The sequence below is a fragment of the Spea bombifrons genome, chromosome 4 (assembly GCF_027358695.1).
Source record: "Spea bombifrons isolate aSpeBom1 chromosome 4, aSpeBom1.2.pri, whole genome shotgun sequence".
Lineage (NCBI taxonomy): Eukaryota > Metazoa > Chordata > Amphibia > Anura > Pelobatidae > Spea > Spea bombifrons.
In genome coordinates this window covers 82499681-82521245 of record NC_071090.1, presented here as the reverse complement: position 1 = coordinate 82521245, position 21565 = coordinate 82499681, and the positions used below count along the sequence as shown (strand labels likewise).

Below are 21565 nucleotides of genomic sequence, written 5' to 3'. Positions count from 1 at the left end.
ACCCCTTATACAAAAAATGACAAAAAAACAAGAGAAAAAAATGAACACGAAGAATGTACACGAAGATTTGCCCGAACCGAACACAGGAACTGGCAAATATTCGTGGAATATGAAGATTTTTTTCCCCCACGAAGACGAACACGAAGAGTTGGCCGGCACCCAAGTCTAAGTTAAACTCCCTGAAACCTCATAATCAGAGAGACTACTGAGGGGAGACTGAGTTCTTCAGTACTCTCAGGGCAAGGAGAAGCCCTGAGCCAATTGTGGCATTACCTGAATGGGCTTGTGTGGGCTGTCTGGTGAAGAGCCTGGCTTCGCTGGTTTTGTCAGAGAGGCAGAAGTTCGTGGATGTTTTGGCTGGTCATCAGACCATGTACCAGAAAGGGCTCCGAAAGAAGCCAGGCTTTATTTTTATGATTTTGTATTGGAGTGTTTGTTATGTTCACATGCTAATAAAAAAACGTAGTTCCCCAGAATATTGCCATTCCTGGGCCATATTGCCATAGAGGACTGTGCTTTAAGATCTGTAAAGCATCCCTCAGCTAAAAGAGGTTTGTCACAATAGTATAGTAACGTGCGTGCTTTTGCACAGATGGCACAGCGCTGGAAAGTCTAATACCGACAAGTGCTCAGAGATCCATAGAGGATTTTTCCTATCAGCAGCCATTCAATATATAATTTGCATGTTTGATTTTCTTCAATTTTGAGTAGAAAGGTCTTGCTAATTATTGAACTTAGTTCCTGAAGTACTCAAAGATGAATCCCATCTTCGAGATGTTCAATCGCTGTTGTATTTCGGCATGAATATGGAAAGCAATTGATGGACTAATGATTGACTATGGACTTTTGTCAATCTTGCAAAATGCACAGAGCTACATATCATGACTGTGGAAGGAAAGTGTTTTGGGGAATTACAGTGTAATTCTCACTTTAATTTAGATAACGCACTGATAATTGTGCTATGCAGTATAAATTAGGTAAGGTATTACCGGTAGTTTGTTCTGTTAGTCCTTTCACTGACTGGTTGCTTCAAGCAGCCAAAAGTGACACAAAAAACAGAACCAGAAGTGGCATTAAAGCTCTTATTCCATCCAGCTTGCAAAATAATGCATATTAAAGTACTTACAGTGCACTTTAATATGTATTATTCATTGGTAGGGTTGTATAGGACACTAGACTGCCATAAGGTGAGGTTGCTCCAGGAGCTAGTAGTTGACATCTTGCACCGCAATGAGACTTTTGTCCCAGAGAGAGGTGAATAAAAAATAGTCTTTATATCTGGTTCCCTGTAATTATGTTTAATATCAACAAATGCTTTCATTATTTTGGTAAGTATTGCGTCACAGTTTGGTATCATGAGATGACATGTGAATAATCTTTATAGCATTGAGAAGAGTTAAGAAATTATATACAGCCATTTACCATATAGGATTCAGAACAATACAGAGCCCTTAAATCCGGTTACAAAGAGAGTAAAAGAACATGTCCTGAAACAGTGTTTGTATGTGATTATATGAACAACTCACTCATGAATTTGCCATCTTGACATTCAGTTGGCTACATGCAAGAAGAATGACAAAATATCATGGTTACTACGAACGTTCCCAGAGAGTTTTTTTTTTTTTATTATTAAGAAGACTTGGCACTGAGGGGTTAATTCAGTTTTTCACAACCCTGGTGGCATTCCCTTAGCTGATCCCAACTGAGAAGACATTGAAGGCAAACCACTTTGTACTTTATTCTTTTTACCCCTACCTTCTTTAAAAGTATGACAATTATCTCTCCAGGGATCCTATTCAGTAGGAAAAAAAATGTACTTAATCAAGTACTGCTTACCTTCTGCTTAACGCGGTCCCCGGGGTTGTTGCCACAGTAGAGTTCCTGTGTGCCTTGCAGCAGACATTCTCCATCAGTAACAATGAGCTGCTTCCTTTTCTTATTTCACCCTGTGTTCCAGCTGGGGCACTTCCTTTTTTTCACAATCACCTACCCTCCCTCCTTTTTTGCTTTCATAAACTAGAATTGTTTATTCTTTCTATAAAACAAAAATTGTACTATCAAGTTTGTAACGATGTGTCTGGCAGGTTGCTTTAATGTTTATGTAATTTGTACATCTATATGCAGTTTAATGCATAATATATCATTGCATATAAACAACCAGAATGTATTCTTGATTTCATTTTCACCCTTGGAGGTTTTGTTAGTTTTATGATGTGCGTTTAACAGTTTGCTAATGTATTTTTCAGCAGCGCTTGAGCTTATCTGATCTAGTCTGACAACAAATTATACAACCCTACTTTTAATTTGGCGGATAAGTTTGTGATAGCCAGGAAAACTCACAGATGTACCTATAAAAATATTGTTAATATCATTAGCGGATCTATAAAACAAGGCAGTGCATTGTGGGGTAATCAACCATTCCCGTTCAGTGCTGGTCAGTCGTTATTAGGTAATAGCTGCCTAGGCTACTATGATTTGGAGATTTTGGGTTACTGCCCCAAGGCTTTGTGTGCAGTTTTATAGTTTCTTTTATATTCACAGTAGTAAATAAATACGGACAGCTGCCTATCACTACAACATGTTTGCTATGCCAGTGTAAGCATTGGTGTGAGTGGACTTTTTGTGGACTTCTTCCAGTGAAAATGCGTCAGGGATGGGTCTTTTTAAATACATAATACAGAAGACAAGTCTGAGGACTGATTAAGGTCTAAATCTTTACATTAGGAAAAACAAAAATGTTTTTTTTTTTTTTTAATCTACCGTCAAATTTTATGTTTCTAGGTTTAATGCAGTTGGTGAGTTTAAAAATGTTTTTAGTTGACAAAGCATATTGTATATATTTTTACTTTATTCTAAATGACAGAACCAACTCAATAACCTATTTAATATATCTATTTATTTTGTTTGAGGTACAAAGAAGGAAAATAGTGGGATCGATTCACACAAAGAGAGTTGTGGCTTGGTTGTGAATGTGTAACACCGGTAAGCGTCTGCTGCAGGAAGAACTTGGCTGGCCCTGTATAATGTGTAGTGAAGCCAGTGTCAAAATCAAAGTCTTTTCACATATTGAAGTATGCATTATACAGGGCCAACTCAACCCTTCTTACCTGACACAGCTGCCAGTGTTGCACCACAATTAATAAGCGAGGGAGTTGAAACTACAGCTCTCCTTCCAACTCTTCATTGAATAAACCCAACAGTAAACACAGTATGACACTGGGGAAATCATCACACCCCGGTTAACAGATCATCTCTTCAGTATAATAAAATAAAAACACAACTTAGTGCTTTGTATTCTCAAATTTGTCACATATTCAGGAATGGTGGATGTTTTGCAATCAAGCATTTAGTAACTTGTCCGGTCCTGTAGAATATATAGTTAAATCAGTTAGATTTCTCCAACGTCTCTTCTCCCATTGAATTATGCATTATATAGAGTCCGCTTGACCTTTCTGGCTGGGAAAACTTGCCGGCGCTGGCCTTCCTTAATGAATAGTGAAGTAAGTAAGTGGAAACCACAACCCTGTTTTACCAAAAAAAACTATGTGTAAAATGTTTACTCCCTCTACAATATGTAAAAGACAGGACTGCAAATACATTCACCGGGCATGCCTCAGAGCTCCGTGCTATTTAAAAGATCGTTAGAAATTTGTCTTAATTGTGATTCATGGGTTATTTCACTTAATCTGCCCTTTTTGAAATTGAATTTTGTCCAAAATTGAACTCATCTATTTCATCTACAGCTAAACAGGGGATGACCTCACAGAAAACGTTCTCCTTATTGGGCACGGCTCCAATTAAAGTAAAGCTTCATTTGCTGTATACTGGTGAAAAACTCATTAGCTGGCTGACTGACGATTATCTCAGAATTGTTAACGTGGGAACCATTAATCTTTCCTCAAGGAAAATCAGAGACTGCTTTCTGTTTGACAAAGGATCCTGTATAAGTGATAGCTGCATATTTAGTTTTGTTATTGCCTGTAACATTTGTATAACCTCATACAGTGCCAATGAACTCCTGCGTTTTTTTTTCCCTTTCCATCATTAATACATGCCGTGTACAAATCATTTATTTATTTTTGTACGTTTTTACTTTTTTTTTTTTTTTTACTTTTCATAGTGAAATGAAGCTTTTTGTTAAAAAAACCCCAAAAACATAAAGAGGGTGTAGATTTGTATTTTAGAAATATAGAGGATGAAATGACGAATATCTGTGCTCTGTGAGGGTTGTTGGCTGTGCCTAGAAGCAGTAAGGGCTGAAAGCAGCTCAGCTAATGAAATCTTGCGAGATAATGTGCTACTTTGCTATAAGCCACATGTTCCATTATCTTCATAGAAATATCTTTCATCGGAGTTGGCTATTACTTTCAAATTAAACCTTTCCATCAAAGTGTCAATAATGACTATGAGGCCTGTCCAGTATGCCATATCTTTTCAGATTACAATTGCCTTAAGGTCTTGGCTACACAAATGGTTTTAATCATCTGACTTGGTAACCCAGACAAAATTGCAGTTCATTGCCCTACAATCCACTATCGTGCAGCTCTAAGCTTAGTTGGATCATTTTACAGAATGAGTAGACTAGCTGAGATTTCACAAGAATATCCGAGTATTATGTTCATAGATGTTTTTGTGATACATACTAGTAACAAACATTGTCTTCTGGTTTAAGAAGTTTAGAGTGAGGATTGCTTTATTTTGTAATGTGGAGCTATTAATCCATGTAAAATCCACCCCATGCTCTTTTTTCTTTATATTTTAACACAAACATATGTGCCTGCCTTACCCGCAGTGTAGTAGCCTCATCAATCACTCATGGTAGGGTGCCATTAAAAATGGGGCCAGTCTGGACTATTCTAACACAGGTTCATTAGATAAGCAAAGACTGCCTAGTTCCCTACAAGATAAACTGACCCAGGTCAAAATGGATTACAGAGCAAAACTCCAACATTGTTTTGGCTGAGATATAGTTTTGGAGGGGAACACTCTTTCTCTGGGCCCACTTCCCATCCTACTCAAAGACAATCATGGTCTAGTGCCATCCAATGCACGGATAGCCTTGCCTTCACATGAAGCCACTCATCCAAAAGAAGGATCCCTCCAGGTGGCCCAACCTGGGAAGGGGTGAATTTGATAAGGCACCATTGTACAGCGCTATGGAATTTGATAGCGCTACATAAAACAATAAATAATGATAATAACCTAGCAAGATGAATTAAATAACAAGGTTATATAGGCAAAGTGATCATCCTATTTACTTAGGATGTGTAAGTTTGTGAGTTTGGGACTATTTTTCTTTATGTCTTTCACTCTGGATGTACCATATGCCATGCACTGTGTGATGGGCTATATAAAAGAAGGATAATGAGCATTAATGACACTGTATAGTAGGGTGTGTGAATGATAGTCTGTTAGGTAAACTTTTTATCTTGTGTACAAACTCCTCGGCAAACTTCTCTTTAAAATGCAGATAATTACTGAGTTTGCATATTGTGCCATTCATTAATTGAGAGAAGGGATCAAATCAATCCATTCTGAAGTAACCAGAGAAAGGCTTGCTGCTGGAGAGAGCTGTGTAAGCAAAGTCCGCTGACGTTAAAATAGCTCTGGAAAACATTTAATAGATTTCAAGCAGATAATACCAATGAATCTCAATCAATACAAGCTCCTTCCCGTCCTGGAGAGGTTTAATAAATTCAGAGGATCACTACATTGCAGATGATTCATTACACGGTGTTCTGCACTAACGTAACTGTTTTGGCCCAAGCTCCCTTTGACTACAGCGGAAACTAAAGCCATTATAGCTGTGACAACAGCCAGCACAGTTTAATGGACTTCTATCCTTTTCTATTTGCTGTTCTTTTTTTTCTTTTCTTCTAGTTGCTCTTACCTTAGGGCTAGTGAAATTTGGTAGTCACAACAATACCTGCATTTCCATGACAAAGAAAACAAGGGCTTGCGATTAGAAATTGGCATTCTATACAAAGCTGGATCTCCTGGTGTCCTGGAGCAGCAGCCTAGCAAGCCCTGTACTTTAGGTCACTTTATTTTTACCAGGTCAATAGTAAGACATTTTTACGTATTCTTCTTGATGAACATTTGCTTGGTCATCTGGCACAGAAAGAGTAATCATGAATTGTAAGGAAATTTACCCAAAACATGCTATGAGACACTCATGAGCACTCTTTGAGAAAAAGAAATAACATGGATGTTTCTTGTATTAATAACTATTGAACAGCTATTGATAACAAGAATCAATCTTTAGGCAACCCAAGACACAACCACAATTAGCCTTGGGAAGCCATGTAGGGCCACATGCATGTAATGTGTTCCCTCTACTGTGAATTGAGATGTGTCAATGCAGCTTACTTTGCCCCTTTTCCACAGAAACTTAGTATTTCCCAGCAGATAAGTAGCATTCAGCCAATCCTTTCTGTCTTTTATCTCTTCTCTAAAGACTAAAACCAGTCCTTGGTCTTAAGATAGCCACATGCATATCTCATGTTTTTTTTAAATGATTTTATGGGGTTAACCTGTACTGTTTCACTTATCTACCACTTTTCTCAGTAAAGTAAGGCTTCCTTACTTTACATCTAAGAATTGTATAATGTCTAGCGCACTTGTGAAATAGCCCTGATTTCTGGTTTTATTTACAGTTTTCCTATTTAAGGGGATAATCATTTTGGCTTTGCTGGGATACAGTAAATGGCAGAGATATGGTACACATCAGTGAAATATGCAAAGATTTCTCAGCCACAGCAGTGATCCGAACTGAAAGCCTGCAGCTAATTACGTTCTAGTTCCCCCGGCATAGTGATGTATGAGCCCATGTTGCAAATTAGATATTTATGACTTTAATAAAACCAGTGAAAATCCACATATTGATGTTTATATAGGGCATGCAAATGAAATTAAATGAGCACTTATATATCTTAACATCCCATTAGAAATGTCACTTTAAACCATTGCCGCAGCAGAGTAGAGGAGAATTTAGCATTTGTTTACTGGTAGGTTTTCAGTACTTGAGTATCCAGCAGTTTTGTTCTCAAACGTTAAGCAACTGGACTGATGTTGCTTAAAATACTAAAAACAGCAGATTTCCAAAGCACGAAGCACATGAAGAAAATGTTTTATACCTGTATTTTAGATACATTTAGCTACGTGGCTCCAGCAGCATAACAGACATGAAAAGTTAAAGTGCTACTGCCATGACATACCCATGGCATAGGCTGTAAGAATGTTGCTGTTTATTTTGCGTTTGATTTAAAGTAGTACTAAATCCCTATTTTACAGTTTTTCGGCGTCTTTTTTTTAAGATGCAAAAAATAGATGTTTAACTTGTATACTTACAACCAGCTTGCAACTCTTGAGGGAATATGTAAGCCTTTTATGCTTTTTAAGTCTTGTGCTCCCCTAGTTTGTATATTTGTTTGTGCTGTGCCTATTTGCAGGTTCTGAACAGACTTTAGGGTTGAGCGACCATCCTGCCACCTAGGTGCCTCATTAATGATGTCCAGAGAGGGCTTTAAATTGCTTGAGTGTCTCAGTCATTTATAATACAGTGCAGTCCCACTGATTCAGCTCCTTGGTAAGCAATATAGCCATAAAAAATCACAGAGGACTTCCTAAACTTGGGGTACTTTGACGTAGTGGCCGGCTAAGCAATATATGACCATATAGTGTGATGGAATCTCCAATATTTATGCCTTAGCTAGGTGGGTTTTTTAAGGGTATTTGCTGGGTATATGCTGAACTCTTGCTTAGTTTTGTGTTCCTAAGGCTCCGAGTCTAGCTCTGACTGACATCAGTGGGAGCGCCTCTTGTATATTAAGTCTGAGCTGCCCTTCACAAAGTGGGCAGCTTATTTAAGTAGAAGAATGCATCCAGAAGCCTTATCTTCTAGCTCCTGCAAAACGTGAATGCGTTGTATTTTCAAGCAATAAAAAGCAGCCAAGCAATTTCTATGGAAAGTGTGCAGTTGAACTATTGCAGCCCTTTCTAATGCAGTCATCATCCTAAATAGTATGTTCTGTATCTTTATGTTCTGTGTTGTGGTAGATTGTCAGTTTATTTCATTTGTACAAATGATTAAGCAAATGATTAACGGTATAACTGTATCTTGGAAGAAATTATTTTACATCTAAACACTCAAGACGCCAAACAAGAAACCGGGAATGCTGCCCATGACATCACTATAAAGAAAATTAAAATCACCCCCAATCCCTACCTGCAAGCAGGAATCAGTACATACAGCTGACATCTTACAACTGATTTATTGTTAGATCACCTTGTCAGGCTGCAGGAACAATTGTTAAGGAAAATATATTGTACGCTCATATTGTGCTTCTTTCGTACGTCCCTTACAAAAAATTACTGCAGTTTTTCTGAAGTAATACTGCAGTTTTTTGGACATGAAAAAACTGCAATACTGCACTTTTACTGCAGTATTACTGCACATTTACTGCAGTTTTACTGCATTTGTACTTCACTGTACTGCAGTATTACTGCACATTTACTGCACTTTTTTTTATATTGCAAACCTACAGTTGTAATTCAGTGTACTGCAGCTTTATTGCATTTGTACTTCCGTACAAAACTAACTGCAGTACAACTGCAGTACAGTGAAGTACAAATGCAGTAAAACTGCAGTAAATGTGCAGTAATACTGCAGAAAAAGTGCAGTATTGCAGTTTTTTCATGTCCAAAAAACTGCAGTATTACTTCAGAAAAACTGCAGTAATTTTTTCGTAAGGGACATATGTGTCTACCCTGCAATGTGTGATGTACTGTCACCTACATGGGTTTGGGGCAGTTTACATGTGCAACTGTAACATATATTTAATAACTACCAAGGAGTCTTTGTTACTAAAGGTGGCAAATAAACGTTAAAAACAAAAATCTTAAAAACCCAGGCCACTCGATTAAAACACACATCTAGACTGCACACAAAGCCCTTGTAGGTGGCACTTGGGTTAAAATGCCATAACTATACTAAAGTAACACAATAATCGGGAGAATATTCACATTTACAAAAGTACCGCAGTTCTACAAATTGGGATTTGTCAAACTATCATAACTATTAATTAGTCCAAAAATAAAACTGATCCTTTTTTTTTCACTTGAATATTTTATTTTAACTTTACATGCGGTGTTAAAAACCCAAAAGTACAGAATTATTTACACATTCACAATACAACTTTACAAGATATCTACACGGTAATGTACTCTACTAAACAGAATAGAGCAACTTAATCCAATGGTTACTTTTATATGCTGGACCAATATAAAAAAAGATACAATCTGCTTTTTACCTTTGCACAAATGGATAAAAGCACTTTTTTTTCTTATTAAATGCATTTCTTAGTCTAGATTGAATGTTAGAAACATCAACATAAATACTGATAGAACTCACTTTACGATCTACAAGGCAGTACAATGTTATCTGGGTTAACAGACTTTGTGGTTTGGCTTATACAAGCTCAAGTGGTTCTGCCACTATCTTGGACATGAAGTCACATCAGCATTTACACTTAAAAAATGGAGGATAAAGTAGATGGAAATTGCATAACTGGTATTATCATGAAACTATTGCCCCATAAATCTAAGATTGAAAGTCTTTACTTTGGCCACAAAAATGAAAAAAAAAGAAAGGTAAATTGTATATTTTCTTTTTGATGAATTCATTAAAAAAAAGAACCATTTTTGTTTTTCCTGTGGTACATTTTGTTGTATAATAAAACTCATATTGTTTGGGTTTTTTTATATATATTTTTGTTATTTCAAGGCCAGATGCCACTCGTGTTTTCAAAAGCATTCAAATGGTTCATCTTTTCATCAGAGATAGCGGTCTGTGGTTTACATGTTTATAGCAGGTAATACCAGCGTAGAAAAGTTTACATCATTTTGATTCTATAATGTTCTAGAACAGAGTGCTTAGAAGGTAAAGGGATTTACTGCCAGTTGAATACCCAGACATTGTCCTTCTATTTAGTGTTTTTATTTTTTTTGTTTAAAAAAAGAAAAAAAGGGGTTATTAAAATTTTGCTATCTGACTCTCAGATAATATACCGTGCTATACTGAAGATACTTTACAGACTATAGTACGTTTTTTTTCATGAATAAGGCACAAAGATGCACAGATTCAGGTACTCTCACACATATTTACAGAATATTGTCATTACCTGCATGACTTTGACGAACACATGAAATAAACATTATCATTGCACTACTGTAGAACTAACTACTTTAGTTTGGCCAGCCTGACCTTAATCTTACTTAAAAGGAAGGGGAAAAGGGCAATACGAGATGTGCAAGAAGTTACACAGTACACAATTGCAGTAGTGAAAGGTCTTAGGAACTTCAATTAGCTTACAAAGTTAGGAGTTCTATTTTCAGTGCATTAGGCATGAAAAACATGCTTCCAGGGTCGGATTTACATTATAGGCACACCAAGGCATATAGATCACTCACCCCACCACATTTTAAGGAAAAGTATTATAAAAGAATAAAGAAGGCTTTGGAGGCTGGGCATAGGCACAACGTGGAGAAATTATGGTAACACATGTGTGGAGTATGGCCAAAAACGTTCAGAGAATTGGTGGAGATTCTATTAAGCCATGTTAACATACCTTCTATGGCAACCCCGGAAAGGGCCACTCTAGACAAGTCTGTGTTGTTGGGAATCCGGCCCTGGATGCATCAGGAACTAGATATGTTTAAATTGACAGTGACCAGCTAGTGTTAGCTACCTTCTATTCCCAGGAAGGTACAGCTTTCAACAAAGATTCTCAGTAGCATTTCCAGTGAAAAACACAATATTGGTTCAATAGCAGCAGTACGTTTCTAAGAATCTTTAACATTCTTGCACAAGGTACCTGTTAAGCCAATCATCTGGAAGGCAGGGAAGAGACGCCGCTCTGTTTTGTGTAGCTACAAACCCAAACAGAAGGCTAGTGGAAGGTCATAAGCTTTGTTTGTTCAATCATGCTCAATGTAAACAGTTGCACAGCTTAAAAATTGTAACACGGATCATTACGTGCACGGTCGTGTGTACAGGACATATGTGCACACACATACAATATACACACAAGTTGAATTTGAAAGTGGCATACATACATGACTTATGGCTAACTTTACAGGCTTGAGATGGTAAAAAGAAATGAACCTGAAAATATCTGAGACACTTTTCTGATACTTGTGCAAGGAGTGGGGTGAATGCATACATATTAATCGTTCACATTTAATGGGATGGCTACACACGGTGGCAGTTTTAAATGAAGCCCGTTTTTCAAGTAAATTGTAAATGTTAGTACTGTATCAGGTTTTCTTAACTGTAAAGTAGCCCCCCAAAGAGCTTACAAGTCCACTTAGCTCCAAACAAAGAAGTAAAATGACCAGCACTATTCTTTGTTTAATCTTTTGCAAATAAATCTTGCAACTCAAGTCACTGGCAAGAAATGATGTTGCCAAACTAAAGACACCACCTTTGGATGCTTAGTTTGGGACTGATTAGGCAAAACACATCTCTGCCTACAGAGTTCTTGAACACCATGTGGTACCACTGTGTATACTTCATACAAGATAAAGTCTTCAGTAGCTATATTTATTATGTTGTCTAACAGAAGTATTCTGTGGAGCAAACGATGGTTTAGGTGGCACATCTGGTTTTATGGATGGTGTCCTCTTTATTCCCATACGAGGAAGGGTGCCGTGTCCGGTATAACTACTTTGCCGGGATAAAGAAGTCTGTTGATGAATGATGACAGGTGCTCCTTGGATATAGTCCACCCTTGGATTTGGACTTGGAGGCATGTAACCTCCCCGATTCACACTTGGCTGTCTTGAAAGCAAAACACCATTCGGCGAGTTCATAGTTTTAGGTAACGCAGATATAGAGTGTCTCTGGGATGAATTTTTATGGTAACTTCTTGGAGTCTCTAATGATGGGGGCATTTGCCCATTTTGAATTGTAGGGACATCAACTCTTTTTGTAGGACTGTTTCTTGGAAGTGTAGAAGATGGCGAATATAAAGACGCCTCCCTGTTGGGAACTTTTGGTGGAATTTCTGACATGTTTCCCATTGTATCAAGCATTAAGGTCTGATGTGGAGTCTGATGCCCATTTTGAGGAGTCACCTGAATATCTGCCATCATAGCTTTGGGATTTCCAGAAGATTCATTTAGATGCTTCAAAAAGTCATTCAGTGTATTCCTGGAATCCACAGATCGTCTGTGGTCTTTCTTGCTTGACTGTTTTATCATGGAATGCTCCACACTATGATGTTTTTTATCGGATTTGTGGGCATTTGAATTTGAAAACGACATGTTATAATCATGAGTAGCATTTGGAAGAACAACGGCACTTGGGATTTGTCCATGCCCTAAAGGTGAATGTGGTGGAGGACTGGAAGGGAAAAATTGAGGACTTTTAAGGGGAGTTTCCTTCCGTGAAATGTTTAGATTGTTATGTGCTTTTTCCCATTGGTTTTTAATGGGCTGCAGGCTCTTTTGCTGAAGCACCGGAGTAGACTCGGGAGTTGGAAGCGCAGCAAGTTCAGGTGGCTGTCCTTGATTGTCCATCATTATAGACTTTGTATCACCATTTGGTGGCAATTCTTTTCTGCTTGTCAATATATTGGTGTAATGTTTGGGTGAATCAATATTTTGCTGATATTCTTTAACAGGGCTGTCGAATAAACCATTGAGTTTGGCAAAACTGCCACTTGAGTCAGTACAGGACTGCGCAGACTCTGCATCTTTGTGTATCTTTCTTGATTTCCTTGCGAACATCTCCCGATAACAGTAAACTACTACTCCTGCAATAAAGGCTCCAAGGACAAATGCAGCAAGGACACAGGTGATCAGGACATTCATATGTACCATTTGATTAGATTCACTTGACTGAACTTCCCATCTTACACCTGTAACAACAAACCAGGGTATATTTTAGGAAAAACTTGCACACTTTTAAAACAAGTAATTGGACTTCAGCAGTTCATTAACAATGGTTCATTCATATAAGTTGTATTTCTCCTTCACTCTGCGTTCTACTACCTTTTCTGTCCCTCACAATTGAGGTACAACTTGGATAGTGGAAATATTGAACCGTAAAAGATATTGTACCATGTATTGGATTTCTCCATTGCATGTACTGCAAATAATAGCATGTCTATATGTCAATGTACCCTTGTTTACAACATATTTAACCATATGCTTGTGTATTTACAGACACACTCTTGATCCATAATGCCAGTTAATTATTCCTGCATACATAATGATAGTATATCCACAAATGCATATATATTTGTGTGTTGTTAAGATACAACTTACCAAACTGTGCCCATTTGCCTTTGTAACATTACTTGTTTGCTATTCTACTCTAATCTCCAGCCAAGGTCAATGGATAAAGGAGACTAGAATTCCAGACTAAGTAAGGTCAACCAGTACAACTGTATATGCACTGACTTTTAAGCTTGTCCCTGGTAAATACAAGGAATTTAAATAAAGATCATGGGCCCTTGGACCGTCCCTAAAAACCAAAAATGTTTCTAACAATATCTATGTTGAACCACAGCCTTGCACACCATAGTGGAAAGAGGTATAGCAGGGCTGCAGGCTGAGATGACCAATGGTCACTCACAGCTGTGTTTTAATAAAATGACCTTATTGTGATTTTTTTTTTTTTTTTTTTTTACAGCATTAGGACATCTGGGTTTATGTATCTTTTTCTATGTCGGCACAATAAAAGGTATTTTTGCAGAATTCTTATCCTCAAGCATGTCTCTTTCCCTGCCCAAACACCCAACATCAGGCGAACACATCTCCTTCTCACCAGTGTGCATGCATATTTTTCTCACTGCCGAGTCGCGCAAGAGTAATGACGGACTAATCAGAGGTAACACACACACAGGCAGAAAGCACTCTCATTAATGTAAACATGAGTGTTTTTCGGCCATTAATGGGCTGCTTCAAAAAGCCAAAGTGGCAATGAATAGTGGACTGCAGAGGGAGTGGTAGGCTGCAGCTTCTCCTATAAAGTGGCTCTGTTTTTTTTTGGGGGGGGGTTTGCTATACAGGTTATGTAATGCATATTAAAGTACGCACAGAAAACTTTAATATGCATTATTCATTGGTGCAGATGCATGGGTCACTAGACTCTCTCTCAACATTATTTGTACAGGCAAGGAAACCGAAGAATGTTGGCCGTAGCAAACATTACTTAATCAGAGCACTGTATTTCAGTAATTATATGACTGTAATAGGATAGTATTTTTTTCCCCATTCATATTTTTTTGCTGGTAACTCTTGATTTTCACGTGACACAAGTGCAGACATTGATAGGGCATTGCCATAGAAACCGAAAAAGCTTCTTAAAGGTTCTCTGTTATTTTATGTGATTAAACCTTCAGATGAAGGAATAAAATGACAGATCTGCTAAGGTTTATTTACTTAACATATTAGAGAGAAGAATTAATGTTTTGTCTACTTTGAACATCTGCTTCTAGGGGTCATCTTATCCTGCTTGTTCCGTTGCTATCAATTACTGCTGCATATGAAATCGGATATCTTGTTAAAAAAGGTTATTTAGCTTTTTTTCAAAAGAGCCACCCCCTCCCCAAAATCAGATATTCTACAGGAATCAGTCAAGTGTACATTCTATACTAAACCTGGAAGAAGAATGTTGGATTGTTACCAAAGTCCCACTGTTAGTAGTTTAGTTGAGTTAGCAATCACAGACACCAATTAAACCTCTTTGCAAAGTAGAATTGGAAGTACAAAAGCTCTACAAAGTGAAATAAAGTTAGTGAGAACAGAGATTTTTACACTACTATAGAATGCTTTTTATCAGCACAATGAGTTTTTTTGAAACCGAAAATTCAACAGCTGTTAGAAACCAGCCTCCTCTCTAATTCTGTTAGTGGCAAGGCCTTTGAGCATTTAGAGAGAAAAGCTTTGAGTTACCATCTTTATTGGCAGTGTGTAAAGGAAAAACATAAACAAAGGGATAAACAAAAGAACAGAGGATCTCAAAGAAAAGGCAGTGAAAAAACGGACAATGCGGCTGGTAATTTAATACTTAACGCAATGATATGGGGGTGGATCGTTCCAGATGACATAAAAGAGCAGATAAAGTAAGGCGACAAAAAGCTAGGATTGCATCGCCTTAAATCATGCAAAACTAAATTACGGGAGGCATGCATTTATGTATTAATGTATTTGTCCATTTTAGATTACAATAGGTAAGCTCGGAATAGAAGACCTCCCTCTGGAAGCTATTTGAAAAGACTGATGACTGTATAATCCAGTGCAGCATGATGTCGCAACCCCCTTCATTCTTGCGCATATGCTTCTTTGGAAATCCTGTCTGAATCTTTAAAACCTATTTTTTTTTCTGGGATTGCAATCTAATAATCTGATCGAATGCTACCTTTTCTGAATGTTCTGCGGTCTTAAATCAGAAATCCTATCGTGCCTGGCACATTGAGAAGGGTTGTATTGTGCCGTACGGGAGAAGAATAAGCACAGGTGTTTTACATATTAATAAAACGATATGCATCGTGGAGAATGGGCCGATTCGCCGGAGATTGCATGCTCTCACGTGGCTTGTTTTAGTTCAGGGGATAAATTTGCATTAGGTGCTGCAGCGAGCCTGCAGCACTAGGATTAGAAACATGTTTGGTTTTTATATTCATTTTTTCTTTCTGCAAGGAAGATATCTAATGCATTGATGGATTAAAGTGGCATAAGGCTTGAATAAATAAATGAACAATGTATCAATCTTGACTTCTGCGGTTGATTGATAAATATTCATTTTAGTCCAGTGATTGGATGACCAATTCTCTCTTTTTTTTTAACAAGGTATTCAATTTTGATTTCTAACAGGGAGGCTGTAGCTGCTTCCTACAAGCTAATATAAACCCTAATAACAGGGCAGCCAAAATGCTCCCTTTTATTTTAAATTTATTAAGGGTCATATGTACAAGAAACGGCAAAACATACAGGGATGAGGAATGATGCAAATAAATAAAACTCAAAGCAAATAATACAGAAATGTATGCATTTAACAAAAAAATGTGGATAAATAATAAATACACTGCCATATCTGAGTGGAAACCTGGCACATTATTCATTCATAAAATGGATTGTCTAATGTTGGTGTATAGTTTTTGAGGGCCTGGGCTAGAGAATATGCATCATCATAACAACAAGGTGGATACGGCAACCAGTCAGGACACGGGGCTACGTACAGAATAAAAAATGTAAAGTATAACTATTCAAGAGCTAGAGATTATATTCAGGCAAGCGACATTCATTGCGTATTCAAAAAACTAAATACACTCAAAGGGCTTCAGGTTTCCACTCAGTTGATTTTTTTTTCTCTCCTTTTAAGGCCTTACCCTTTGGGACACCTGTTAATGGATCAACATAATCAGAATCGTCTTGAAAATCAAATGTCCGTGAACCAGTCATTCTAGGTTTCCAAGAACCAATCACTTTAGGCAAAATGACTGGGCTACTCGCCACTGTGGGTACAGAGGTGGAGGGGACTTCCATGTCTGTGACTGCAAATAAACATTGTTCAGGTTTTTCACATATTTATAGCAAACTAGTATTAACAAAAAAATTAAAAAAATATAAAAAAAAACACTTTTAGGAGTAAACCAGTTGTTTGACCTAACTGGGCTCAGAGACTTTTTCCTTCTGATTTTTAATTGGAAGCAAAAAAAAAATATATTAAATTAAAGCAACACACATAGGCACGTTTAGAGCTCAGCAGCAAATGTGCAATTGTAAAGATGTAGAATGGAAAAACATAACCGTCCATCTATTGCTAATAGATGAGAAACAGGTATTGACAAATGTATGGACATGGAAAGCTGGCTGGCTTTCGTGCTGTAAAAATACCACATAATTAAGATTTTCGATAGAATATTTCACGCATCAAATCAATGATAGGTAACATGCGGCTACACATAGGTGAGTTACTGAGTTAAAAAAAATAAAGACAGCTTGGTGTCCTAATAATTGTGGGTGCATGGAATCAAAGCACAAAAAATGAGTAAGTGCCAACTGCGAAAAAGGGGGAAGGGGCATAAGAGCAGAAAATGCTAAACCATAACAAAAAAGGCAATACTTTTTAAATAAAATTAATAAAACTAACCAGATGTTGGATCGCCAAATATTTTGTAATCTGGTGTAGTTGTAGTAGGCATTTTTTCTAAAATTAAAGGAACAGATAATCAGTGAAAAGTAAACCAAAGGAAGGAAAAAAAAAAATAAAGTATAAAACCTGAGCTAAACGTAAAATATATTTTTCTATAAGACCTTAAACAATTGTAAATAATCAAAATAAACGGGAAAAACCCATTATTTCTGCTATTAAACACAACGAAGCTTAGCCCATGAAAAAAAAGGTTAAGGCAGCGGAGGTATGTGCGTTATGAGTGTATTTTATATCCTTCTATTCTACAGAAGCACAAATTAAATTGCATTTAGAGAACATCCAAGACGAATTCTTACCATGACAGTCTCCAAGCTGTGCTGTATTACCATACTCAACATCTTGTTCATATCCGAAACTGAATAATGCAAAAGGAGCGGAGAGAAAAAAAAAATTTAATTTTACAATAAAATATTAGCAGAGCCAGCAAATTCTGCTCTCACCTTCTTAAAGTGTAAATGAAAAAAGTATATCAGAGCAGCAAGTTCCAAGCAGAAAAAAAAAAGAATATTGTGTAAACATAGAAAGCCAATTTATGCTTGTTTGTACAAGAGGATTCTTCTGTGATAATTAATAGGATTCTCCTGAGAAGCAATAGTTTACCATCCCAATTGGATTCGAGGCATATTACTATTCCCTCTAGAATCGAAGTTTTCTGTCTCATAAGCATTATGTTAAAAATAGATTGCAAATAAATATAGTAAATTGAACAACAAAATCATTCCAATGGCGTAAAAACTACCCTAGTGAAACAATTCGTTCTAGATCAGAGGATTGCTGAGTACAACAGGATTTGTTTCCGGTAACCATTCGGAAAATACTGCAGTAAGTAACCCTAATTATAGTATGAGCAATGAACCTTTGTCACTTACAACATGCCGGGTTTTACTCTGCCACATGCTTCGTGGTTGAGCCATGCACAGTAAGGATCTCTTGAGGCAATGCAAGATCTATAGGTTAAGAAGAAATATCAGGTGTTAATTATGGCCATACGTCTGAGCTATCAAAAAGTACTTCAACTTGCCATAAACAAAACCTACTTCTTGCATGATCCATAACGGTCACAGCGGCTAAGAGGAAGCCTGACAATGCAACCCGAGAAGGCAACGTATAGGGCGTGGTGTTCTCTGTCCATCTGGAGGGATATGACTTTTCTGTCTTCTTCGCTGTTGCCAGAACACCTATACAGAAAAAAAAATCCAAGAGGATTCAAATGTGCATGTACCAAATCTACAATACCAGTTTGCCTTTATGACCACCATCCAAACAGATTAGTATTGACTTAGGACCAGTTATCTTATGCTAAAGGTTATTGGCATTTCAGTTATGGACAGAAATAGAAGTACTATTATATAGCGCACAATGGTGCGTATTGACTGAGCTCACTCTGAGATCGACAAAGCTGCCCGTCAATCCCTGAACTAAAAGAATTAATGTGTTTTTGGCAATATCAAATATAAAGAGGAATTAACATTTTGTTCATAAATTATGGCCTGCCCATTCTCAAGTATAACATCTTTTATTGGAATTAAATAACAGTGTCGCTATCGGACATGAGTAACAGGCTTTGTAAAAAAAAGTAAATACTTACTTTGCACGATTGTACGCATCAATTTCTTCCAACAACACGCTATCGTTTAAGGAAAATGGATTGGTCTTGGCCAAAATCTTTAATACTACACCAGCTTCGGAGCCCACAAACATGACTGTGTAGTTTAGGTAGGGTCCAGCTAAGTGGTCCACGGCGACTGCTGTTAATCTGTACCTTAAATACAATGAATAAATAAATCAATCAATTAAGGGATATACATTTTAGATGGAAGACAGTCTCAACAAGCATCAGTAATGTTTCACATACCTCACACGGGTCTTGGTGAACCAAGGCTCTTCAATGATGGAAGGCACCGCAGAATCCATCAACGGATGGGACTTTATGAAGGACAGCGTTTCATCTGGAAATTCAGTGGATGCCCGATAGCTTTCAGCAAAGCCATGTCGTGCACAGCAGCCAGGTCTAAAACCACAAATAATAGCTGTTCTAATGCTATGTAAATTCATAAAACAAAGCACACCCATTTAGGAACCCTGAGGGATGCGTCAATAGCTGTGGAGCCACTCTCTTTTTATTTTACCTTGGCTTAGGTACTTTATCTTCAGGTACAGCTGTCCAAACAGAGTCTGGAGTCTTTTGTTCTTTAAATCTTCCTCTAAATACCTTTTCTATGTCATCCATAGTGAAAGCACAAACTGCTGAACCTGGGATACTGAACAAAATGAATGGGGGGGGAAAAAAAAAGATCTTTCTAGGTTTGCAGTCAACAATGGCAATGATTTCACAGACAATAATAAAGTACTTTATTTGATGTTGGGTCGCAGTTCTCCCTTACCTATTAAGCTGTGTGCTGAATACACCAACGACTGTAGGAATTCCATTGATTTCTATTATGTCTGTGATAGACTGCAGAACATCAAAGTAGAAGAAAGAATCTCCAGGAACGGAACAATTGAGCCTCGCTTTTACAAACGAAGTCCAGTGTTTCTCCAGTACTCTCTGGGAGCCTCCCAAATCGTTTTTGCATATTCGTGCAACTCGAGAATGTACAGCCTTTAAAAATATTTTAAAAAAATTGAGAATACATCAGCTTTGTTAATAAAACATCATACAAAAGTTTACTTTAAATGAAAACCATCTAACGTTTATCAGCCCTAGCGTGGCAGAGGCCTGAAAGAAAGCAGAATCTGGAGCCGAATACCCACTTTAATGCACTGCTAAGCACACTCAGAAGATTTGCATGGTTTCCGTAACTTTTTTCCAAAGCCTTTAATTAACCGTGCGTAAAAAATGTTTAATAATTTAAAACTGGAACGTCTTATAATTTAGCCCCAGGATCATAAACTGCATTTGTGTCATTTAATTATTTAACATTTGGGAGGCACAATGGAAACCTTTGTTGAAGTATAAACATATTTATGCATTTAATTTATGCCAAGAAATAAAACGGTTTCTTAATCAGGGTCATGTGCAAGTATACCATTATTTTTTTTTTATTTTTTTTTTGTCTTGGGCAAATTAAATACAACATGAAATAAATGCTAGCAAGAGCGCATATCTATCGCACACTATTAATCTCTATACAAGATTGCATATAGTCCATCTTGGAAGATTAATTACAGAAAATTGCAAGACAAATAAAACAGTAATAGACATTGCATTTAAGAACTAGATGGAAATGAACAGCCTTAAGGCTAATGGATAATATTACAATAGTGCCGAGATTTATCAAGCATTGACACGTTCGGCTCGTTTATCCATTTCTCTTTTTTATATGCGCGCCTTCAGCTGCTTATCCATGCTGGCTCAGTCCCAAATACCTAAATGTGGAAAACCACCATGTCTACACTTACCTTGCCCAAATTATTGTGCTCTACGGCGATTTCGCGAAAAAAGAAGTAGATGTAACTCCCATATTCTATAGCATGAAGAAAATGCGGCTCTGGGTGGATAATGAAAAAAAAGGGATATATCAGCTTTCCATTATTATTATTATTATTATTATAAACTAATTTAACCCCTTAATGACAAAGCCCATACATGTACAGGCCCAAAATGCATTGTTTTCAATGGGTTTTGGGACCGCCCATTGTCCTTAAGGGGTTAATCAGTACTATCGTATTCCAAAGAGCTGTGCAGTGGGTAAATGGGGCTCAACAAGTAGTGCGTCACAACAACAATTTGGACAGAAACAAAAAGGTAAAAAGGGCTTTGTAAGAAACAAGCGTACAATCTAAGAATGGTAAGTTACACACAAGGTACGTGTGCCAATGTTTGCGATGGACCAGCCACACAAGTGTAAGACAACGATTAAGTAAATGTTATTACTGGACATGTGTATAGACCGACAGCAGGGGTAAAGTACAGATAGGCACAAGGATGGGGGTTAACTTGTCTGTTGGCGGGGTTCCCTGAATAAGTGGGTTTTAAGAGATTTGTTGAAGGAAAAGGAGTCAAGGGGGGGGGGGTAGATAAGACAAGGTATGCCATGAATGCATCCGCAGATGCCATGCATGTGAACAGACGTGAGACAAGGTAAACCCATATATTCCAGGCTTGGCTCCAACTATTATCAGAAAGGGGGGGGCAGCCAAGGGTATACTAAGCCATAATGACTTTAATTGTGGCTAATATAGTATACAAATAAGATGGCTGGCAGTTATGGGAGTTCCAATCAGCTGGGGGGCTGTAAGCGGTTCATCCCTGTACCAGAGGATTCAGCTATAATTGATCTTGCCGTCTTTAATGCTGACTAATGGACTGTTAAAAGGCCTCAGTGGATTTTTCACTAC

At 37.5% G+C, this 21565-nt stretch overlaps 1 protein-coding gene across 5 annotated transcripts in view; it reads right to left on the bottom strand.

Moving 5' to 3' along the window:
* Nucleotides 1-10037: 10037 nt before the first annotated feature.
* SEMA6D (semaphorin 6D) overlaps nt 10038-21565 on the bottom strand; it is a 34756-nt gene continuing 23228 nt past the window's right edge. For 3 of the 5 annotated variants that reach the window (XM_053462118.1, XM_053462117.1, XM_053462119.1), the window contains 11 exons: nt 20627-20715; nt 19609-19826; nt 19354-19485; nt 19080-19235; nt 18813-18986; nt 18262-18402; nt 18094-18171; nt 17521-17579; nt 17162-17218; nt 16398-16562; nt 10038-12920 (listed from right to left, as the gene is read on the bottom strand). In XM_053462118.1, coding sequence (XP_053318093.1) covers nt 11590-12920; nt 16398-16562; nt 17162-17218; nt 17521-17579; nt 18094-18171; nt 18262-18402; nt 18813-18986; nt 19080-19235; nt 19354-19485; nt 19609-19826; nt 20627-20715 — 2600 coding nt within the window. In that variant the 3' untranslated portion in view covers nt 10038-11589. Of the gene's footprint in view, nt 12921-16266; nt 16563-17161; nt 17219-17520; nt 17580-18093; nt 18172-18261; nt 18403-18812; nt 18987-19079; nt 19236-19353; nt 19486-19608; nt 19827-20626; nt 20716-21565 lie in introns of those variants that run through there. The other 2 variants (XM_053462121.1, XM_053462122.1) reach the window with 2 other exon arrangements.